At 29.2% G+C, this 23,554-nt stretch overlaps 1 protein-coding gene across 1 annotated transcript in view; it reads left to right on the top strand.

The window, feature by feature from the left end:
• The first annotated feature begins 1,604 nt into the window (after nucleotides 1-1,604).
• Nucleotides 1,605-23,554, top strand: part of LOC136079653 (uncharacterized) — a 25,430-nt gene continuing 3,480 nt past the window's right edge. Inside the window, exon 1 of the mRNA XM_065795808.1 lies at nucleotides 1,605-2,313. Within this exon, the coding sequence (XP_065651880.1) occupies nucleotides 1,780-2,313 (534 nt within the window). The 5' untranslated portion in view covers nucleotides 1,605-1,779. The remainder of the gene's footprint in view (nucleotides 2,314-23,554) is intronic.

Below are 23,554 nucleotides of genomic sequence, written 5' to 3'. Positions count from 1 at the left end.
CCTTAGCATTACTGAACCTTTTTTTCTCTTTTAGTTTTATAATAAGTGAGTAAATAAATTTCTTTCTTTTGACAGCAAAGTTTATTTTTTCTGCTCTCTTCTTTGTTTTTTCAGAAGCTTGGGTGAATGATATGGAATTTGCATCTGGTTTGCACCTGGTGGTCTTCTGTAGACAACTAATTTAAATTAAAATTCCAAATGATTGTATTTAGTATAAACACTTACTAAAAAACATTTAAGTAGTAAAAACTATCATGAGTCCATTACCCTAATTTTTATAAAATATCTAATTTGTGAAAAGAAGTAGGAAAAGCCAAAGGCCGACTTTTGGCCCTTGTCTAGTATATCTGTTTCAAAACATGCATCGCTTGTATGTAGTTCTTTTTCTAAATAGATTTTGTAATGCAACTCAAATCTATCCTTGAGTGTGTTTTAATTATTCTTTTTTTTTTTAATTTGTTTAGTTAAAATAACTTGAAGTCTATGTGAGAGATCCCTAAGTTGCTTTCCGAAGAATGAAACAATTTTTGAGTAATTTTTTTTTTTTTTTATAATGATAGGTAGAAGAAAATTTCAATTTAAAAATATAATTATAGTTTTTAAAGTTTTTAAATAGTATTCGTAATTTAGATAATTAAAAGCATAATCGATAATTAACTGAAAAAGTTTATAAATAAAAAAACCGCATTAGTTAATAAAGTGAAATAAAATTTGTTTCTCAACTTGTTTCTCCGCGCATCGACCTTGTTCGTCAAGGTTCGTGTTTCGGAGTTATAGAGTTGAGAGAGGGTTATAACCACAATTAAGTAGCCTCCTCATCTGTAGTTACCTTCTGGTCCTTGGAGAGGTGAAATAACACACACACACACACACACACACACACACACACACACACACACACACACAAAAAAATTAAATTTTATTGTTTATTGTAATTTTCGTAATTGCAATTAATTATAATATAAGTTTAAAAACCTCCTAAACTTTAGTTTGCGCAACTTTGCGCAATTAAAAACCACAATATTAAGACACGGTAAAAAAGTTGTTTCCATAGTGGGAAAACGAAGGCGAAAAAAGTTCTTGAGATTTTTATGATAATTTTTTATAATATTTGGAATACTTTAACTGTATTATATTTAAAGTTAAGAAAAAAGTTCTAAAATTAGGATTATTTTTATTTGTTAAGTTTTCTAAAATACAGCATGTACCTTGATGTTGAGACTATAAATTTTAATTAAATTAAAGAATGCTTCTGCAAGATGAAATTCAATTTTATGTAATTACTTTTAAACTTTTGCAAGAAAAAAGTTTCCACAAATACTCATTTTCGGCATTTATGCATATCTCTAACCCACTGCGCAACGGAAAGAGCGATGGAACTTTTTTTTAAAACATTTTATCTTTTTTAAGCTCAGCAAAAAAAATATTTTTATGTTAAGAAAAAAATACCATATGATTCAAAAGTATTCTACTGGGATTTTTTTTAACACTTCCTTTAGACGTAATAAACTGTAATAATTATTCAACAACATACTTAATGTATATGAATAAAATTCATTATCTTTAATTGTAATAACAATAATCTAATAAAGAACCTCTTTTGTTGAATATATAATACCAAAGTATTAGAAATCTCTTAAAAACTTGTTTTAGCAAAAATCTTTTCTTTTTTTTGCTCCGGCATTTCATTACGTATTTGATAGTATTACATTTTCATTTTGTTTCATCAAAAATCAAAGAAAAATCAAAACGGTGAACGCATAGAATTTAAAGTTTGCAATGTCAAACCAAAAAGAGAGCAAAAAAAAACATATTTATTTTTTGTGCGATGAAAAAGATAAGCAAGGCATAGCGGTTGCCGAACAAATAAAATCTGAGCTAAGCGATATGAGGATGCGGATCTACTGTCCACGAAAAAATGAAGATGTAAACACAACTATTGCTCAAGGAATCGATAATGCTTGTGTAGTTTTAGTGTTTTCATCTCCTTCATTGGAGTCTTCAAAAAACGGTTCAAAAATACTAAACTACGCTGATCAAACGAAAACTCCTATAATAAATATAAAACTTCTAAATGGTTTTCAAGCCAAAAAATGGCTCGGTGCAATTTTAGCGGCCGCACGAACCTGTTCCACTAAAATAGAAGATATTTTAAAAACTTTTGAGTTAATAGGTGTCAATGGTCTTACTCTTGAAGAAAATGAAACAAACAAACCTTTTGAGTTTGAAACACCATTTTTTTCCGGTGGTACGAAGTTAGGAAATATGAGTGCATTTTATTACCAAGATGACGAGCATCCTATGGAGTTTGAGGTTGTATTTATTAATTTTTGATTTAAGTTTATTAAATTTTTATTAAAAACAAAGTTTTTAAATTTCATTTTTTTTTGAATTTCATTTTTTTTAGTAGCCAAAATAAAGTTAAAAACGAAAACTATTAGGAATGATAATATCATTGCAAATATAATATATAAAATGAAAATATGATTCTCAGTTACTAGTTTCTACCTTACTTATTTGCTAACAATTTTGTATTAATATTACATATCAGTTCGATGAAAACTAAAGGTTTAGTTTTATAATAAAAATTTAATTTTATAATAAAAAATATTTTATATCATAAATCAACGCATTCTATCTTATGATTATCTAAGAAACAACCATAGCGGAATCTTAGTGGACCTATATAGCATTTTTAGCGGACCACAGTAGTTTTTCTTCATCGGTTACTTAGTGGACCATTAGTGGCAGCCACCAAAATTGACTTGCCGGTGACTAGCCACTATTAACTTGTCGGAAAGTAATCTGTTTTTCATTTATAGCGGCTGCTACTAATTATCCTCTAAGAAACCGATGAGCGAAATTGCATAAATGGTTACAGTGCACTAAATCAATGTTTACTGGGTATACACAAATTCTTTTTGTTTTGTTTTCTAAACAAGCGTCAACAATTTGGAGTGCAGTGGAAAATCAACTAAACAAAAGCCATTTGCAAGTTCTTTTACAACAATCATGAGCTTTAAAATGGTGCAATTTGAAACTTCTACAAAAATTACTGCTATTAATTGCACATGAAAACTTATACAACTTATATATATATACAGTAGAATCTCTCTAATTCGAATTTTATGGGGAAAAATAAAAGTTCGAATTAGACAGATTTTCGAATTATAGAAAGTTGATTTTTCTTAAACGCATTTCACGGTGACTTTGGATTTAATCGAATTATGGAGGTTTTCGAATTAAGGAGATTCGAATTGGAGAGATTGTACTGTATACTTTTTTTAAACATTATTTAAACAAACATAGTATTTGATCATTCGAAAAAAGTTACAAAATATAAATATTTTAAATCAGTGTTGATAAACGGCGTAAATCTTCTCGCCTCGGCTTTTCTTTGGCAGCAGACAGTTGCTGCCTCCCGTTCAGTTTTTAGCGGCAAAATGTTCTTTGTTCCGCCTCCAGTGGCTTCCGCCTTTCTATTAGCGGCTGCAGCCAGAGTTTTTTTTGGAGGCAAAATGTATTGGAGACTGACGCCAATAGAGAGGCGGAAGCCAATGGTGGCCGCCTCCAGAAGATATTTTGGAGGCAAAGCCATTTGGTAGCCACTTCCAATGGCTTCTGCCTCCTAACTGGCTGCGGCCGTCAAATTGGAGGCGAAAATATTTGCCTTCCGCCGGCAGATGTAATGAAAAATAATTGCTAGTTGGCTTTAAAGCAATTAATTAATTTCGGGGCTTAGCGATAAGACAAATTGTGTCTTCTTCTTGCCCCGGCCATCTGTATATTGGAAATATTGGTTTTATCTATATTTTTTATACGGCAAAAACAAAGAAAAAAAAAAAAAAAATTAAGTATCAACTAGAAACAAATGTTGGATACTTGATATCAAGTTTCATTCTATATGAATGTTTGCAAAAGTTTTGAGTATTTAAAAACATTCTAATTTTTTTTTTTTAAACTCATAAATTAAGTATAATAAATTAGTATTTTAATTATACAAAACAAAATCTAGAAGTTGGAAATTTTACTTCTTTGCAATTGGCGAATAAATCTTTTAAACGAAAAAAATATTTATATAATAAGTAATTAAATTGACTGATTTTGGTAAAAGTTTGTTATAACAAGTCGACATGCTAAAATTTGTATCTATTTTATCATTTACCATAACCATGGCCTACTATATAACACGGCCGGATTTGTTGCCTTGAACGCAAAAAATTAGTGGGCCGATTTTAGGTTTTTAGCTTTTGAATCAAAACCTGAAGGTAATTCTATAAAGACATTAATAATATTTAAATAATTTGCTCTTAGCTATAATTATTACTATTACCAAAATTCTTAACCTTCAAACACTAAAACAGTTAGCTAATAATAAATCATGATTGCATTAAGCCGAATGAACTATCTATTTTAGCCATCAATTTTAATCTACAAAATCTTAGTCTTAAAATTATTGGTTCAAACAACTAAAATTAACAAAAATGTTAATAAAACTAGCATAATTTTTAAATGTACACATTTACTGAAAGCATTTACATATATTACAAAAAGATTAATCAAGTCAAGTTTCTTTTGTTTCTCAAAAAAACAATATACATATACTATGTTGTTATGGGTTTATTCATTTGTCTTTTTTGGTTTGTCGAACTTTAAAGGCAGCAACTTCATTTTTTCTAATGTTTCCATTTTTAATTTGTTGCTCATTGTTAAAATATATGTTGGTAATAATTGTGTTTACCAAATGCCTTCCCCATTCCTCATGTTCTATACACATAAAATCACTATCACTTGGTTGATATTTTTCTAGCGCTAGCAAGGATGCATTTTTTATATCATGGGAATACTTTAATAACATTTTCTTTACAGTGTCCAGAATTATAAACCCATTACAAACATAGTTAGCTAATTCTTTGGAAGGTTTTGTTAAACCACCACGTGAAAGAATTTCCAGATATTCTGTTGAGACTTTATTGAAACTTAATGATTTCAGACAGTTAGAACAGTTATATTTATCCCCAATCTTTTTCGTGATGTAACCAGATATATTGATTGCAACTTCGTAAGAGTCATGACAAAACTCATTCTCTTGAATTTCATTGCTATATTTTTCCAATTTTATTAAAACTTCATTTTTGTCAATTTTTGTATCAAGTTTAAGATTGCTCGTCCAACAATTGATATTGGCTTTAATTAAGGATTTCATGCATAATATCTTTTCAGAGCTTTGAACTGCACGTAAACTGACTAAAAATCTTCCACCGCTCATTTGTCGATATTTACTGAAATGTCTTTCTAATGGATCAGTTTGAAACCTGCTAGTTAAAACATATTTATATCCTTCTGAAAATAAATCTTCAATCAGACTTGCAGTACCCTTCAGTGTTGTAATTAATGCATTAGTTGTTTGAGCAGATAAAGTATACTTATTACATCTTTGAAACTGCAAGTTTTTCCATTCATTAATCCATGTTGCAAAAACTCGAAAAAATTGTGACTTTTTGTCACCTGGAATAGCTGCATTACCAATCCTATTGTTTGTATTAAACATTACCTTTGAATTAGAAATAGTCCACCAAATATTAATAAGCCTTAGAAATCCAGCAGCTGCAGTTTCGTTTGAAAAATAGCTGATGATTGCAGCAGAGGTGGTTTCATCAAAAATATTTAAAGCTAAAGGAACACTTTGTTTGTTGTTTCCTGGATGTAAAGTTTGGGCAGACAATTTGAAAGCTTTTTTTAAGTTAGCAGGTAACAATTCATCTTTTTCATAAACATTATGCAATAAACTCCAAGAAATTTCTCCAGCTTCAACATGAATAATATCATCAAACTCAATAAAATCAAAAGGTGGAAATACAAACCGTTTTGAATTTAATAAATTATTTCTAATGTTTTTCAGTAAATGAACACTGTCATATAAATTGTAAACCCGGTGTCCCATAAAAGTAAAATATATTTCATTATCTTGTTCACCAAACTTTAAACGTAGAATTTTAAATGCTGAAACATTTGTTGCATGATTGTCAGTTATTATAGCTCATACATTAAAAGATGCTTTATATAAAGTATCTAACGTTTCTTCTATATGTGAACTAATCATAGAACCAGAAATTTGAAATTCTGGACAGGCCTTAATTACAAAGGGGATAGATTCTTTCAAGCTAACCACCATGAACACAACTATACCAGAATAGAAATTACCATCATCATCAGCACCAATTAAACTTCCTCCATGATATTGGACACCTTTTTGTAAATACATCTCATCAATTAAAACAACACAGTCAGCACTAATACTACCATTTTCCAAAAGTAATAATAATCCTGATAATGGATCAATGCCACCCTTTGAAAGTGATTTTAAATAAGACAACGAAGGAAGTGGAAACTCTTCTAATAGCAAAGTTATAGCCTGTTTTGATGTATATCTGTGCATTAGAGAAAATCTAATGATTTCATTTGTGTAGATTGGACGTCCTTGTGGTTTATAAAGAGATAATTTATATAAATCTGATAATACACTTTTTGATACGTTCTTTGCAACTTCATGCATATAAGAAACAAAATTAACAAGCATACTGGCACTGGTCAATTTACAAACACTGCCTTCTCTAAACCATTTAGGCAATGGAACTGGGATACCTTTCATATGTAGCTTTACATGTAAGTCTTTATCAATAGTAATACTCTCAATGTTAGGAGTAACATCCCCGTCGTCGAAATAAATTCGAAGAAATAACACACGGTTATCAACAAGTTTAAATGAAAATCCTGCTGGACAAAAACTTTCATTAAGATCTATAATGCTTTTAATTGTATCATGTTTTCTAAAATTGTATGTTTCATCGAGAAAAGGATGAGAATATATACGAACTGCAGGGGGCTTACGTAAAGCTGAGGTTGATTGAATTAAAGATGGCTTTGATAGGATGTTTTGGTTGGTAATAATTGTTGGTATAGGATTTTCGCAATAATTCAATGTTATACGTTTCAAATATTTATCTTCAAAATGATCGATACATATAACTGAGTTTTCTGTGGGGCTCCAATCAGCTCGGTTGACAAACTTAATCCAACAATTTCGAAGATCTAACTGATTGCTATCAGGAAAACTAAACACAGTTTTGTATGTTACGTGGTTGCTGTTACTGGAACATTCTTCAATCTTTCGCTTATAATTACTTCTACAACCAACAACACAACACTTTTTTGGCATTGCAAAATAAAGTATTACTTGAATTAAAAAAAGTTTAATTTAAGATTGTTAAATCGGTTCATTGTAAACTTCAAACTCGTGTTTCTTCGGCCCACTAATTTTTTGCGTTCAAGGCAACAAATCCGGCCGTGTTATATAGTAGGCCATGCCATAACGTTAAATATTTATTTTCAATAATTAAATATTGTGAAAGTTATTAAAAAAAAATCTGCGAATGTTTATTAAAAATTTGCGACCACGCTGTATTAAGCTAATAGTTTTGCCAAATTGCAACAACAACAACAAAAAAAAATTTGAAAGCTGACTCTAATAAAGTTCATAAATTGACTACTTTTAAAACGTTTGAATGTTTAAAAAGGTAGAATTGAAAATTGAATTTATGAGGTTTTAAAATATTTAATTTGAGTTTATTACTTTAATTGCTTCAGCGATGTTTCTTGTTGTACGTTTAAAACTATAAAACGTCTGCATACATTTACATTGTACATTTGCGCGTTCGAATAATGTTTTGATATTTGTATGCGCTTATTTGTACATAAATTATAACCATTTATTTAGGCTATTTCATCAAAAAATCCTCTATAACTTAACTTAGTAACTTTTAATATAAATTAGATTAACTTATTAACCACAAACTGAATCCTATTTAAATAAAGATTGAAATGCTTTTAGTTTAAAGATGATTACTAAAGACTAAACACTCTATTTACGTCAGTCAATCTAGGTGTAGTACACTGTGACCACCGCTATAATAGTGGATGTATGTATGTGTATGTATTCTAAGAAACTTTGAAAAAATAAAAACAAAACAAAAATAAACATTAGTTATAGGAAAAATAGTAATGTTAAAGTGAAGACGCAAAAAATAATTTTATTTTTTGTTTTTTGAAAAAGATTAGTACAAAAAACACATATCCATAACATATTAATATTTATTATTCATAATGATAATTTATATATTTATAATACAAATAAAAACTATTATTATTAATGTTATTAATAAATAAAATATGCACAATAGTTATAATATTTAATCAAAGTATTTTTAGATGATTTTAAGAAGTCTCTTGGAAAGACAGCGTAAAAATAAATTTATTTAGTCCGCTACAGCATTTTCTCCCAGCGGGCGCAGTATGTTTTTAAACGTTCTTTGAACGTTTTTAAACGTTTTTTGAACGTTTTTATTAGCTTTAAAGCTATTAAAAACGTACCATGCCCACTGGGCTGGCTATTGCATTAGTATGATTTTTACTGCCGCGTTTTTTTTCTTTTTTTATACTACCTAATAAGAATGTCATATTAAACTATCACTTCCAGGTAAAAAATTTTCCATAAAACTTATTTTAAAATAAATTTCTTATTTTAAATTGAATTTAATATTTTCTCTTTATATAAAATTTTTGCGAGTCATTAGGATAGGTTAGGGTAATCTGAGCCTATTTTTACCTATTTCTGACACTGAGTTAAAAAAAACAATGTTTCGGTATCGGCTTTCTGGCAAAAGATGTCTTAAAATCATGATTTGACATCCTACTAAACAAATTTAACAAAAAACTACTACTTAAAATACTATCAATAGGTATGGGAAGCCTTTATTTGGAGATGTCTATATAGACCCACATTACGCCACGTAGTGGAGTAATGTGGGTCTACATAAAATGTTGGTAGTTCTAGTTTAAAATACTGCTACCTATGAAAAATCTGACATTCTATATCCACGCACCGTTTTTTTAATATTAGTACCAGTGCGGCCGTGGCGCAGTGGTTAGAACGCTTGCTTTAAGATCCAGGTTCGAAACGAGCTCTGGACATATTTTCGCGTCACGGTAAGGAAGGAGGCGTGAACTTCCTGGTTAAATGCACTTCCGCGATGTTCTGTGACAAGACCGTTAGGACTTCTTGGGGCACCTAAAAAAAATAAAAATAAAAATATATAGACATCTAAAGATTCTATATGCACGCACCTTTTTTTTAGTATATATACAAGGTTTTAATTTAAAAAGTAGTCTTAAGATATTTTTATTGAAAAAGAAAGTGCATGCATACATAGCACAACAATAAAAATTAAAAATTCGAAGAAATAAAGGTAAAAAAATGGTGATCTAAAACAGAAATAATAATGTTTTAATAATGTATTTTATAAAAAACAACTATTTTTTTGATTACTGCACTTTTAAGATTAGCAGAAATTGCATCATGTTAGGCGCTCGTGTATTTTTTATGAATTTTCTTATTTCAGAGAAATTGGGTTCAAACGACTTCAGTAACGTCTTCATCAGCTAATTGGCAAACGTGCGCTCCACAAAACATCTCGGTGCAGATTGTACCGTTATAGTTTTTTAACACATTTACCCTTTTCCCATGTTCTAGAGTTTTCGATTGTCTTTCGCTTTCGTCAACTGTATATTCGGAATTTTCAACAACAACTTTTTTTTCGAGATTGACTCAATCAAGCAAATCAAAATCTTCAAAATCAAACTTTTGTGCTTCCTCAACAAGTTCATTACAAATAATCATTTGATTTTGCATTTCTTTGATACTATCAGAAGCTTTGATCATGTTCTTACCTTGATCTGAAAAGTTGAGTAAATATTGACTACACTTTTTCCTACTATCGCAAGCATAGTAATCAGCTGTTCGGCTAAAACCGTCCTACATTGTCGTCCGTGCTGAGTGAGCATTCCCAAAGTTCGATCATACAACTTTCCGCCTTTTATAAACCAAATACTTCCAGAATAATTATTCGTATTGACGATTCCATGTCACACCGAAAGCTTGAAAAGCTTTTCTAATTATTTCATTCTTCTTAATGTCATTGGAAACCGTAATTGGCAAACTTCTTATTAGAGTTGAGTTGATAAAATCTCATACTGCATCGTTAATATCAAAGTCATACTTAATCGTTCTACATGAAGCAAAAATAGCAACATTCTCAACGTTATCATGATTTTTATTTTAAACTCTTTTTCTTTTAAAAATTCCAAGTTCTATGACAATATCCTTGTGCTTTGAATGCAAATGATTTTTGAGGTAAGAAACAATACCGGCAAGAATTAAGTTTTTTTCTATACACACTATGCATTTCCATTTCTTATTTTCAGTCATTTCAAAATATTCTTTAACTCGTTCGTTTTGCATTATACTCTATATGCAGCTTAAATTGTTGTAAACAAATTCTCAGAAAAAAACTTGCTTTTTTAAAAAATTCATCATTATTATTTGTTAGCAATAACATTATCTAAAATTATAGACATATTAATGTAATTGATAAAGGTTGCATAATAATATACATCCCATGTAATCTTAATTATCAATTAAAATTACTTTAAAATCTAAAGCACTTAAAGTTGTATTTAGTTGAGAATATGACACGGTTTGTTAACGGTGTATCCAAATATTTACGGTATATCAAACATTTCATTCGGAGTCACCTAACAAAAAAACAGTTTTAATTCAATACTTTTAAACATTTAAAAGATTGCTCTTTGTTTCTACCTGTTTACAAAAAGCAGGTAGTATTTATTCAATGCTATTAAGTCAATAGTATTGACAAAATACAACGTGGTTATAAATTACATTTTTACGTGGGAATCTCAAGAAAGTAAAAATTAAAACAAGTTTTTTACTGTTAAATAAAAAGTAGGTGAAAAATAGTGAAAAAAAAGTGATGAAAGAAAAAAAAAAGGTGAATAAAAATATAAAATGAAATATTTTACTGGGTAATAAAAATTTATCATTAATAAAAAACAGAGTAAAAATCTTATACTACACTGAAATTTAAAGAAGTAAAAAATACTTATATACATTTTGAAAAGAAGAGTTTATAGCAAATATTTAGATATATGTCAATTAGGATCAAAAAATATTTTTGTTACAAGATTTTTGCTTTAAGTGGGTGATTACTTTAATGACGGTAAATACGGTCTCAACCGAGTTTTTAATTTCCTTAATGTAAAATTTGACTTGAAAAGTTTATTGGCGTTTTATCAAAAAGATACACATTGTTTAAAAACTATGTTTAAAAAAGATGATGTCAAAGTTAAAAAAAGAATATCATGCTTATTATACTTAGCATTGCTTTCGAAGCATTACTATAACTTTAAATATCGTGTTGCAAGTGTAGTTATTAAAGCTTTATTTTAACATGAATTTGACAATTTTCGGCTTTTTTTTGAAAGATCCGCTCATTTAGCGATATATATGTTGTAAGATATATATATTAACTAATTTGAATCAAATGGTGGTTTTCAAATTTTTGTTACAGGTCTAAATTTTTTTTTTTTTTTTTTTTTTTTTTTTTTGTGGCATTCAACTTAAATTGTTAATTTTAAAAATTTTTTATTTTTAAAATAATTTAAAAAAAATGCATTCATAAAAAATTAGGAAATTTAGTTTAATTTGATGTTATAATGTCTAAAATTAATAATTTAATGTTATGGTCCAAAAAGGTTGCCGCCAACAGCTTTTGCCTCCCTAAAAAGGTGGCCTTTCGGCAGAAAAGAAGCCACTTGAGGTGGAAGAAAGAATATCTTGCCGCTAAAAATTGATCGGGAGGCCGCCGCAAGCAACTTCCGCCTAAATAAAAAGTCGGACTTTCGGCAGTAAGTTACTTTGTCGCCGGGCGCATTATCAACTCTGTTCTAAATTTAAAACATTAAAAATTTTCCTGACTAATTGCGTTTCGCTGTCCTGTATTTTTAAAAACCGTATTGTTGTAAAGTTTTTTTATAATTAAAATCAATTTTTATTATTTTGACAGTGGTTGTTTTGACTTAGACATGTTTTTTTAAAATACTCTTTCCAGATGGTTGGCAAAAAATCAAAACCATCAAAAACGAATAAAAATTTTTATTTTAGTCATTGATCTGATTTTAAAAACTGTAAAGCGTTTAAAAATCAAGGATATCACAAAAAAAAACTTTATTTTTTTCTAATGCATATTCATCTCTCATATGCAGGTATAGTATGGGATAACACTCACAAAATATAAACAGATCAATTAACCCTTTAAGCGGCATTTTTTTGACCTACATCAACACGCGCGGGTTATTTTGAGAGAAACGTAACCTTTTACTAATGGAACTTTAATATAAAAATGATTTATAAAAAAATCATTAAAAATTTGTGAGTTGCAGTTTTTGATTCTGTTTCTGGTACATACAATGGGAAATAGCGTTGCATTAATCGCATTAGATTACGATCAAAACGTTGTCTCCCACCCCGTTTAGAGGCTACATTGTCATAAACTTAAAAAAAATAAAATAAAGCACCAACAGTTTCCATTCTGAATTCTAAAGGCTTAAGTTTAACTCCTAAAATTTTGTGAATAACTTGTGTATTAAATATGGAAAGATTAATGAGATGAAAATAAAACTTCTTTTACCACTTTTTTCACCCTTTTATTTTCACAAGCGTAGGAGTTGGTCATTTTATCACTAAGATCGATACCACCCATGTTGCTGTTGTAAATATGGATTACAGTTGGTACTTCTTTCCCTACACCTTTACGTATAACTATTTTTGTGGTATCAGGTATGCAGGTGGTCATAATGTTAACATCGATTTATCCTTCCAATGCATTATCATGAATTGATATCCGTGTTCATATGTAACACATCTTTCGCTTAATTTCAATTTTGCATTAATATCATCTTTCGATAGATATTTTCTGTTGCTTTGTAATTTTCAACAACATCAGTTTTTCTTTGAACTAAAATATCACAAATTTCCAATATAAATGCACCACCCAACAACTAAAGTTCCTCAGATGAAATGACAATAAATGAAATGACATTACTACATCAGTGGCTAGATATTAGGGCAATTCCACTGTACAAAATTTTTCGAAAACAAAAAATTAGCATGGGAAGATTTACTGTATAATACTAAGCACATTAAAAAAAAATTAAAAAAATATGAAACTGATTCGGGCTTAAACATTTAAAAATGGATAAAAATGGGTATTTTTGTGCGAATACATAAACTTTTGTTGAATAAAGCATGTAACAAAAACTGGTTTAAATCTAATGTTTAAGGCTTATATTAATGTTGCTTGCTATCACTAGTGACAAAGAACATTATTGTAAATATTTTACGGCCAACTACCCATGTAATATTAAGGTGATAGGGGCGCTTAACATGCTAGTCATAAATTAACACTTTTAAGCATCTAAGACAATAATATAATAAAAGCAAAACAGAAGTTGAAAAAAAAAATAATGATCATTACCATTGGCACGACTGGTAGCATGACAGTTTGTCCCGGGTAGCAGATGTCCAAGGGTTGCCAAAGAAACGTTACGTAGAAAAATAAGGTCCTTCACTGATATAGAAGAATTTAAAATAATAGGGGCGCCGATCAGGGTTTTTCTTAGGCGACGCGATGGCTTTCTATGCCTCAGATACCCTCACTCATAAATATCTGAAGAAACTTTCTCTTTATAGGCATTACTAAAAAAATTAATAAAAGAACAGCGAGTTTAGGCTGCCCCCGCTTCCAGTTAGGAGTTAGTGAAGTTGCGTGGGGAATCCTACCCACTGCTATAATCAATATATAAAAAAAATGTTTTACTTTAGGGAAGTTTTTTATAAAAAGTCTATTTAAGATTCGTGTCATCTTTCCTAAATAATGCCTTGACCACCCCGGAAACAAGAAAGCGAGTCTTAAAAATGATTTTATTTTTTAACCCTTGGAAAATTAATATAGATTTAATTTTATAAATTTATATAAATGAAGTTCAAATAAATAAATTGTTCTTATTACAATAAATATTGAAAGAGATACAGTAAACAGTTTTTTTTTTAAATGTTTAGAACAAAATAATTGCTTTTGGTAACATTTCTATGATTTTCTTTCATACTCTGATGTTTAGTACGAATAAAGTTGTGCCTTTTTTTGAGACCATAAACCAGTTTTGATGCTTCGGTTAATGACTTAACTGCACGTTCAACTGACTGAGAGTTGTTTGGAAGAAATGTTAGCGGTAAAACCTCTCCAGATTCTTTCGCGTTTATCAGTTCAACAGATGAAAAATAAATTGTAGTAGGAGGTTCCACTTTAATTTGGCATATTTGAACAAGAGCAATTCAGCAGTTACAATCAAAATCAATTTTCATTATTGTTTTGGGTTTAAGCTTAGGAAAAAATTCTTTATTTTCCTCATTTAGCTTCCTAATAATGATTGTTCGATCTATGGCTTTGCCGCGATTTACTTTCTCGTCATCCATTATCATGCAATAGAAAAAATTCTCCTGTAAACAGCAAAATGAATTTCTAGCTGAGTTTTTAAATACAACTTTTTGTATCTTTTTATCTTGCAATTTAGTCAACTCAATCATTTTAAGCAGAATTTTTGCTGAATCTTTATAATGACTTAATCGTTTTATAGCAGACCAAATTGGAGAATATACTTGGACTTTATATTTCATTATCATAACCAACTCTGCCGATGGATTCGTTTCTCTAGTATATTTATACATAATCCGTAAGGCAAGCGTCAACCACCTTGCTTGATTCACAGGTCCAGGTTTTGTCATTGCATATTTTTCTTAAATTTTACCTGTAGATATATCAATGGTGTATTCATACAATTTTCTTTGATCATTACTTAAATCAGAAACAACACGTTCATCCACAAACGACTGAATTTCGGACATTATTGTAGTAAAAACTATTATAGGGAGTTCATGTATGGAATTTTTTGAAACTGATGAACAAACTGGACCTTTATATTTCTTTGGATTATTTGTGTTTCCATCAAGTAGAATAATTACTTGTCTTAATGGCAATTCATTTTGGTGTAGTTGACATCCAACTAAATTTCTATTTATAAATTTTTCTAGCTTAACAATGAGACCATTGTCTGTACCAGTATTTGAACTTGTATTGTCAAGAACCACAGCTTCAAGAGTTTCAGTGCTGTTAAACTCATTTAAAAATTCTTTAGTTATATTTGCTTTGGAAACTCCAGTTCCACTTGTAATAATTTTGTGTGTTAAATATTTTCTTGTTTTTGTTCCACTTTCTGCAGTAAATGTGAGATGTGTTTCTTTTTTAATTCCAGGTATTTTATTGGCTCACTTTCTGAATTGTAAGCAATTGCATGAATAAGCATTTCTTTATCATTTTTATCATCAACTCCGATAACTTTTAATTTAAAAACCTCTTTACTATGGTCAATGTCAAGTTGTTCTCCTATTCTAAACTTCTCAATAAAAACTTTCTTTTCTGCAATGATATTAGTTCTTTCAGCAGCTGTTACTATGCCATAGTCAATGAGTAATCCTGTACCTAAATGAGCAGCGGCATTGTTACTTATTCCATAGCGTATTGTTGCTTTTGCAAACTTAGGCAAGTGTTTGTAGTTATATAAAGTAGACATCTCTTCATAAAAATATGGATCATTGTTTCTTTTACCGTCATCACAATCATTATCATCAGAACAAGAATCATCACACTAAACAAAAACTAAATATACTTGAATTAAACAATATACTTGCAGTTATATATATATATCAGATATCAGTTGTGCTAGCCCAATAGCACTGGTTAAACCAAAATAAGTACCAATTTAAGACACTTCTTTCTAAATATTTAATTGTACTTACGAATCACTAATAAAAAATATACATATGCCTATTTACCACTAAATTCGATTCTTCAATACTCTCCACACAAGACTTTCGTTTATACAATGTTCCAATTACTTGTTTATTCTTTAATTTGATTAGTTTTTTTTTTATCAATTTTGCCAATCTGAAATGACCCTTCCACCCTTTTTAGCTCTTTGGTCTATTAGGTACTCCCTTTCATTTACTGGTACCTAAATAAAAAAAAGAGTAAACACTCCTAATAAAATATTTTTTGTTGTAATAAATTTCCTTAAAAAATCGATTTTTATAGTCTTAAAATTTAGTTGCTAAATACCTTTTTTCTTCATCACAGTTGCATAATATATGCTTTTTTAAACGATCTTTGATGTCACATCTAACCAGACTGCAGAAATGATTAAATTAAGTTGTTAAATATTATTAACATTTTAGAATAAATATGCGAAAAACTCAAAGTAAGTTAATAAAAATATTATTTAAATTTAAAACTCGATGAAGAAGTTCTTATTATACGTGTCATCACAATTAGCAAGAGGTAGTTCACAATTATAAGCAGACAAATCAAACAATGAACCAAAATTCTTCTCCAAATAAACAATGCTGGATTTGTTCCTTTTTATTTTTTTATGTTAAGCACACAAAACTTTTTTAAAAAGTAACTCAAGTTTTTTCCGTATACTTCTCTCGTGGATCAAGGGGAGTTTAGAGTTCACTTTTCCATAGCTCAACAAGTTTAATGCTTATTTGAGAAACAATTTATTGATCAATTATTTTTTTGGCAGTGTTATAACTTGTTTAAATGTGGGGAGGTCGGTAACAGGAAGATAATTTGGTAGTCCTGCAAACCAAGAACATGTGCAGCGAGTTCTACTTTTAAGGGACTTAGCAACTTTTCCCATTTTATTTATTATCTATTTGAAAACAAGATTCAGTTACATATTTTAAAATAAAATACTTTATTTTATATTTAGTTACAATTAGATCAATGCACTTAATACAAATTGTAGAAATTATAGATTATTATTTTTAATATTATAATTAAAAATAAAATTGTTAACTATAATAAAAAAAGTATATAATATAATTATAATATCACTTTTATAAATTATAAATATTTTGCTGACAAGAGTTATACATATTCATACATAAATATATATATATATATATATATATATATATATATATATATATATACATATATATATATATATATATATATATATATATATATATATATATATATATATATATATATATATATATATATATACATATATATGAATATTGACAGCAACGAAATTTGTTGGCAATATATAACAAAGTTTAACTTTTTTCTATTTTTTTTTAAAAAATTACTAGTATTATGGTGGTTTGTTTACATCATTTGTATAGAAGTTTGTTGTTTTACTGTTCTGTACAGCCCGCTATAAACATAATTAGTTAAACCTGAAATTTTTGTTTTTTATAACAAAAACATTTAAAATACCTTGCCCTATTCAATTAACCATTTTAATTAAAAAATAGCTACATCATTATTCTTAGTTTTTGTTACAGAATTTTCCACATCTATACCAGTTTTAAATGGTAAAAATAGAATTGCCCTCCAGATATTTGTATTGATGAGAAATTGCTGTGCCAGCAACAAGGTAGATAATATTGATTTCAGGCATATACTGTTTTACCACATGCCAATTAAAAGGTTTCTATCCCAAATCATACACATTTTGATCGCATTGATAGATTAAAGCTAAGCTGCCCCTTCCGCAACAGTATTGATTCATCTATGGATATATCATGTCCTGGTTATAACATAACTTTCCAGAGATTAACAATGTACTGCTGAATGAATTTAATTTTTACATTTTTTGTATAACTCTTGTCTGCAAAACTGGATATTTCTACAAAGTGGGAAATCTCTCTAGTAAAATTAATTTATTATGTGATAGAATACTTTTGAAGCCTCGTGTTTTAAACAGTTTGCATTTAGAATAGTATATACGCAATTTGGGCTTTTGAATAATACCACAGTAAACAATCACTGCTAAATGAAGGCGTGTATCAGGAGATGCAAATATAGCTCCACTATTAATCAGCTTAAATAGCTTCTTTGAAATATTTTATGTCATTTGGTTAAAGTATATGTTAGTTTGATCAGCAATGTACCCACAAAGTTCATTTGTAATAATATGTTCAAATAGTTCAAGAGGGTTTGAGTTTTTTCATCTTCGTTAATTTTTTCTTCAGAAATAAAATTAAATCGTCTCATTCCTTCTTTAGGAGGTTTTATCCTTTAAATCCTCATAAAAACTACCTTTTTTCTTTTTTTGTGCTGGAGCTTTTGAAATATTCTTGATATCTTGCTCAATTGATAAAATATTCTCAAGAATATCATCTACAACTGCACTGTTATCACTCAAACATATTTCCTCACCTATCTCTGATTCAATTAAAAACTCTATTTCACTGTCAGATAAGGATTCTTTTAACAAAGAAAGATTAGAGTCTTCTTCCAAAACAAAATTTACAACACATTGGACAGAAATCAAACTTTGTTTAAAATCCATATTTTTATCTTGCGTTTTAGTTGCGTTTATTAGTTTCATACAACATTCGAGAATTGTAAAATCGAGGTTTGAAGGGTGTACGACTAGTTTTAAGGTGTTACAAACAATAAAAGTAACGCCTTATCTCATTGCGTATTATAATGACGGTGCTGCTTAACTCATAAAAAGGCCCCTCTTATTGTTATGGCGTTTTGTCTTAAAGGGTTAAAAAGTTTGCAAAATCATACGTGTAAAGCAATTCATTACCAGAGTAGAATGATAATACTGTAATAAATATATAATCCTAGATAATAATTACGTAATAAAAAATATGAGAGTTTTAAATTTGGAAAAACTAAACTTCAGATTCAAATTTTTATGTTAAAATTTAGAAATAAACTGCTACTAAACTCATTTTTAGATATATTTTCGAAAACACTTTCGCAAAATTATAACTTGCATTTAAATAGTCTCCATAACTAAACTAAAAGCTAGTTAGGGTGGTCAGGGTGGTTAGGGTGGTCAGGGTTAGCTGGTATTCAGAGTTTTCACTTATTTCACAAGACCATAAGTCGCTGGTATTCAGAGTTTTCAATTATGTCACAAGACCATAAGTCGCGGAAAAGCTTAAAAAAACAAGGTTTACAAGATTTAAATGGACTATCGTCGTTTAAAAGGCAAACAAAATTGCATACTCTTATTTCTTGAAAAACAGCTCTTGAAATGAAAAAATAATATTAAAAAAACATTACAAAACAAAACAAAAGACAAATATAACACTTAAAATTAAATCTAAATTAAAAGTCATGTTGCGGGAATCTACTAAAAATGTTGTATTGAAGTTACCAAAAAGTTCTTCCTAAAATATCATTACAAGTCTGGTTATTTTAAAACAAAAATCAATATTTTGTTATAAACTTCTTGTTGAAAAATTGTTTTCATTATATGCTTACATAATGTTGCAAGTTTTATCTTTATTATTATTATTTTTGGTTATTGAGGTTCTCCTATAGTAGGAGCACCTTAATAACTATGCGGTCTTATCGCAAAGCATTTAACTAGAGATTTCACGCCTCATTCTTAATACCTCGCATTCCAATGTTGCCTATTGGGCTAGAGACAGCATCGAACTACGGACCACTTGGGTTCTACGTAACAACGGTAAGGTAATACAACCAAAATAACGATGTTGTTAAACGTTGTTCCAACGTCGGTATGCTCACTAGATTTATTTATTATTTCTTTAATTTAGTTATTTTTTGCGGTTTAAATATTTTTCCTTACAAGCTACACTAATAGTAATTAACTATTTTATGATGCGTCCAGGGTTTTACCTTGGTATGGGTGTTGTACCTTGGGACTAAATGAAAAAGAAATAAAAATGTTAGGAACTAAGTAAAATAAATAGAAACGTTAGTGAATAAAGTCTTTACTAAAGTAAAAAAATCAGAATAACAATTTTAAAATAGGTTTTTTCAACTATAAGATAAGTCAATAGGCATGTCATACCCATTGAAATCGACGGGAAGCTTCATCACTTGATCTAGAAATTTGAATGTTCTCGAAGAAAAAGACAATAGTAATTTATATTATATATCTTCACAATCTATTTCATAGAGTGTTTCATTTCTTAAAATAAAACTTCTTTGTACGTGCAAAAGTACAATACACTGTTAAAATATTTTAAGATTAGTTGAACAGAATAATCAACTATACGAATGGAAAAGGTAAGTTGTAATGTTTATTAAAGTGATATTATTTCTATAACAGATCAAAGAAACAAAAGAAAACACGTAACATCAAAAATTTACTTATAAATCAAAGGTTTATCTTTTATTGTTCAGCTTCCAGAAAACTCAGAAAACTATATTAACTTCTTGCGGCCAGGTAAAGATTTAAAAAAAGACTAGTTTTGTCTTTCCACACAGATTCAAGCTTCACAACATTCAAGTTTGTCTTTAGGTAAATCTATACATATACTATAAAAGGTACAATGCTTTCCCCTTAATTATAATAATATATAATATCTATAATGATGAAATACAGTGGTTTTTAGTTCAAGTTTAAACTTTATGCTTAGGTTTGTTTTATTTTAAACGGAGTTTATCTTAGGATCATCATAAGACATGTACCAGAAAAAACCTGCGTGTGTTCTGATGTGGTGTTCACGTAAACCGTGCATCATTTTGAATAGCTGATTGTTTTAAAATGACATTGTATTAGTGTTATTCATAATCTAAACAACTTTGTTATCAAAACAATTAGTTTTAATTCAAATATCATCAAATCAAGATTGCATTTTCTTGTTGAAAATCCTGGTGTATCACACAAAACAAATTCTAAAGAGTTGCAGATTGTTTAGAGAACAGTGCAGAGCGTTGTGAAACGATTTAAGGACAATGGTACAATCGAAAGGAAATCAGGAAGTAGAAGAAAAAATGTTTTGTTAGACAAGATCTTGGTAAAAAAGTGAAAGATGCCTTATACAGAAAACCGGAGATTTCTGTTCCAACTTAGCGAATAAATTTAAGACAAGTGCTTCCACTACACAAAGAGTGAAGAGATATTCTGGCTATAAATCTTATAAAAAGAAAAAAGTTCCTTGTCGTAAAGAAAAGCAAGAAAATGTCGCAATTCGTTGTTTAAAGCTGCTCTGTAAAAAATTATGTGTTTAAAAATCTTGTTTGATTATTGACAATGAAACTTATAGTGCTGCATATTTCCCATCTCTTCCAGGACACCAATATCATTCAGCAATTAATCGCAAGAAACTGAATTCCAAATATAAATGCATTGGAATGCAAAAATATGTTAAAAAATTCTTAATTTGACAAGCAATTTGTGAATGTGGTGAAAGTCATGTTTTGTGACTACGGGAACAATAAACACCAAAATAAACATAAAAGAATGCCTCAAGAAACGTCTTTTGCCGTTTTTAAGAACACACACGGGTAACCTGATATTTTGGTCCAATTTAGCATCATGTCATTACTCTGGGACAACTTTAAACTGGCATAGAGAACTTAAAATAGATTTTGCTGAAAAATACTGCAATCCACCAAATTGTCCCAAACTAAGTCCTATCGAAAGATATTGGGCTCTTGTCAAAAGACAACTAAGGTTCAATGTAAAAGAAGCCAAAAACTTTAAAGACTTCAAAAATAAATGGATTAGAGTTACCAAGAAAGTCCAGCCGAAGACTGTGCAAAAGCTGAGGTCGAGTGTAAAACGCAAAAGTGCGTGCGTTCTCACGTACAAAACTTCACAATCTTTCTTAAGTGAATTTTAAGAATATTAATATATGTACTTTCAAAGTATATATAATATTCAATATCGAAATACAATAGTAAAATAAATATTCTTTAAAATGTCCGCGCAGGTTTTTTCTGGTATATGTCTTAATATGATGAACCGATATTGAGAAATCAAAAAACAATTTTTTATCTAATGCATCCAACATAAATAAAAAATTAAATTCATTAATCATTAGTATTAGCTAAAAGTTAATTTATTAAGACAAATATAAAAAATAAGCAAAGTATACTTTATCGCTATTTCTTTTAAATTGCGATCAACTGTTTCTAAACTATTTTCAAACTTTGACAACGAAGACATGATAAACAGGAGGAAGGGGTCGGGGAGGGGGGGGGCAATTAATGTAATAGCAAAAATTGATATAAAAAATCTTTCAAGATTCAGACAACAGGAGATAAACATAATACATGAGTAGGAAGATACTAAGGAGATAAGCATCAGATATAAGTAGGAACACTTATGTCTTATGTTTATTTCCTTAGTAGTAGATTAAAAAGCATTAATTTTTGCTGTTCAATTAAGTGTAAATGGAAAGAAAACCGTTTTAAAAATTTTAAAGGAAAGTATCAATTTCCAAAAATGGACAAAAATGTATAGAGGAGTATGCACTAACGTTTTACAGGAAAGCAAAACAAATTTATGAGCGTTAAATGAATAGTTATTAGAAATTCTTGTGAATGGCTATATCTTTTTTACAATTTCCTGAAACAACTGCGATTTGATTAAAAACAATTGCCATTTAATTAAAGATATATCTGAAACTTGTATCGCAATCAATTCTCAAGATTTATTAGACCATGTGATTACCTAATTGAGTATGTTTTTAAAAAAAGGTGGTGCAAAGTTTAAAAGAAAAAGAAAGAAATTCATTAGCATTAAATTAAAAATGGCGTTGTGACGGATTATAGGAAAATCAATATAAAGAGAAATATATAAATGGCATTTATTCAGATGCCAGTATATTTTGGATTGGTTTGTGTTGCTTCAATAACTTATTTGAAAGACATAAGATTAATCTGTGAAAATTTAACTCTTCCTTTGCTACGTTATTGTTGCCCGATTTTTATTAAGCGCCCTTTTCAGGGCCAACGATACTTAGGGGGGTGGCACTTATTTTCTAAAGAACCTTTTTTTTTTTTTCTTAAGAAAATAAAGAAGACTATTTTTAAGTATTGAAGATTGTGCCCCCCCCCCCCTTACCTCCTATCCCCTCTCCCCACTTTGAAACCCGTGTTGTCGGCGCTGCTTTTAGCAACGTGATTTGCATAGCATTCTTTAACAAATGAAGGCTCCACGGGAAGAAACGGTAGGGTCACATTTTTTCATTTTTAGATAATTCGTTATTAAACTTTTAAACCTATATAAGTTTTGAATTTTCAGGAAAAATGTGTGCATTTTTAAAGTATATTGCTATTGTGGTTAATAAAGCTAGAAAGTGTAAAAAGTCAATTTTTCTTATACTTTTATGTTTTGCTTAAGTTATTATTAGAGATGGTAGAGCGACAGTATTTGAAATTCGAAGGCAGCTTCTCTGCTCAGCTTGAATGAAAATTATACCATCTATCCTTTACATAAACTATCAACACTTACTGCTCCTTCTTACAAATACTTGTCTTTCGTCAATGCAGAAGATCGCAATTTTGTTTCGATTATAAAATGTCGGCAATTCTTCAATTGTTGTATTATTAAAATGTTGTTGACGACATCAGTGTATGTTTCAATAGCAGCCAGATTAATAGTTTTCCAATTGTCTCTAAACTTTTTGAACATTGGAATATCATGGCTACTTGTGACTTGGTAGAACTTTGTTTCAAAAACACATTTTAAAACCAGTTCGTAAACGTGATGGGGGAAACCAAAAAGTAGT

This window comes from Hydra vulgaris, chromosome 04, assembly GCF_038396675.1.
Source record: "Hydra vulgaris chromosome 04, alternate assembly HydraT2T_AEP".
Classification (NCBI taxonomy): Eukaryota; Metazoa; Cnidaria; class Hydrozoa; order Anthoathecata; family Hydridae; genus Hydra; species Hydra vulgaris.
Note: the sequence above shows the minus strand (reverse complement) of the source record. Positions and strands in the feature narration are given on the sequence as shown.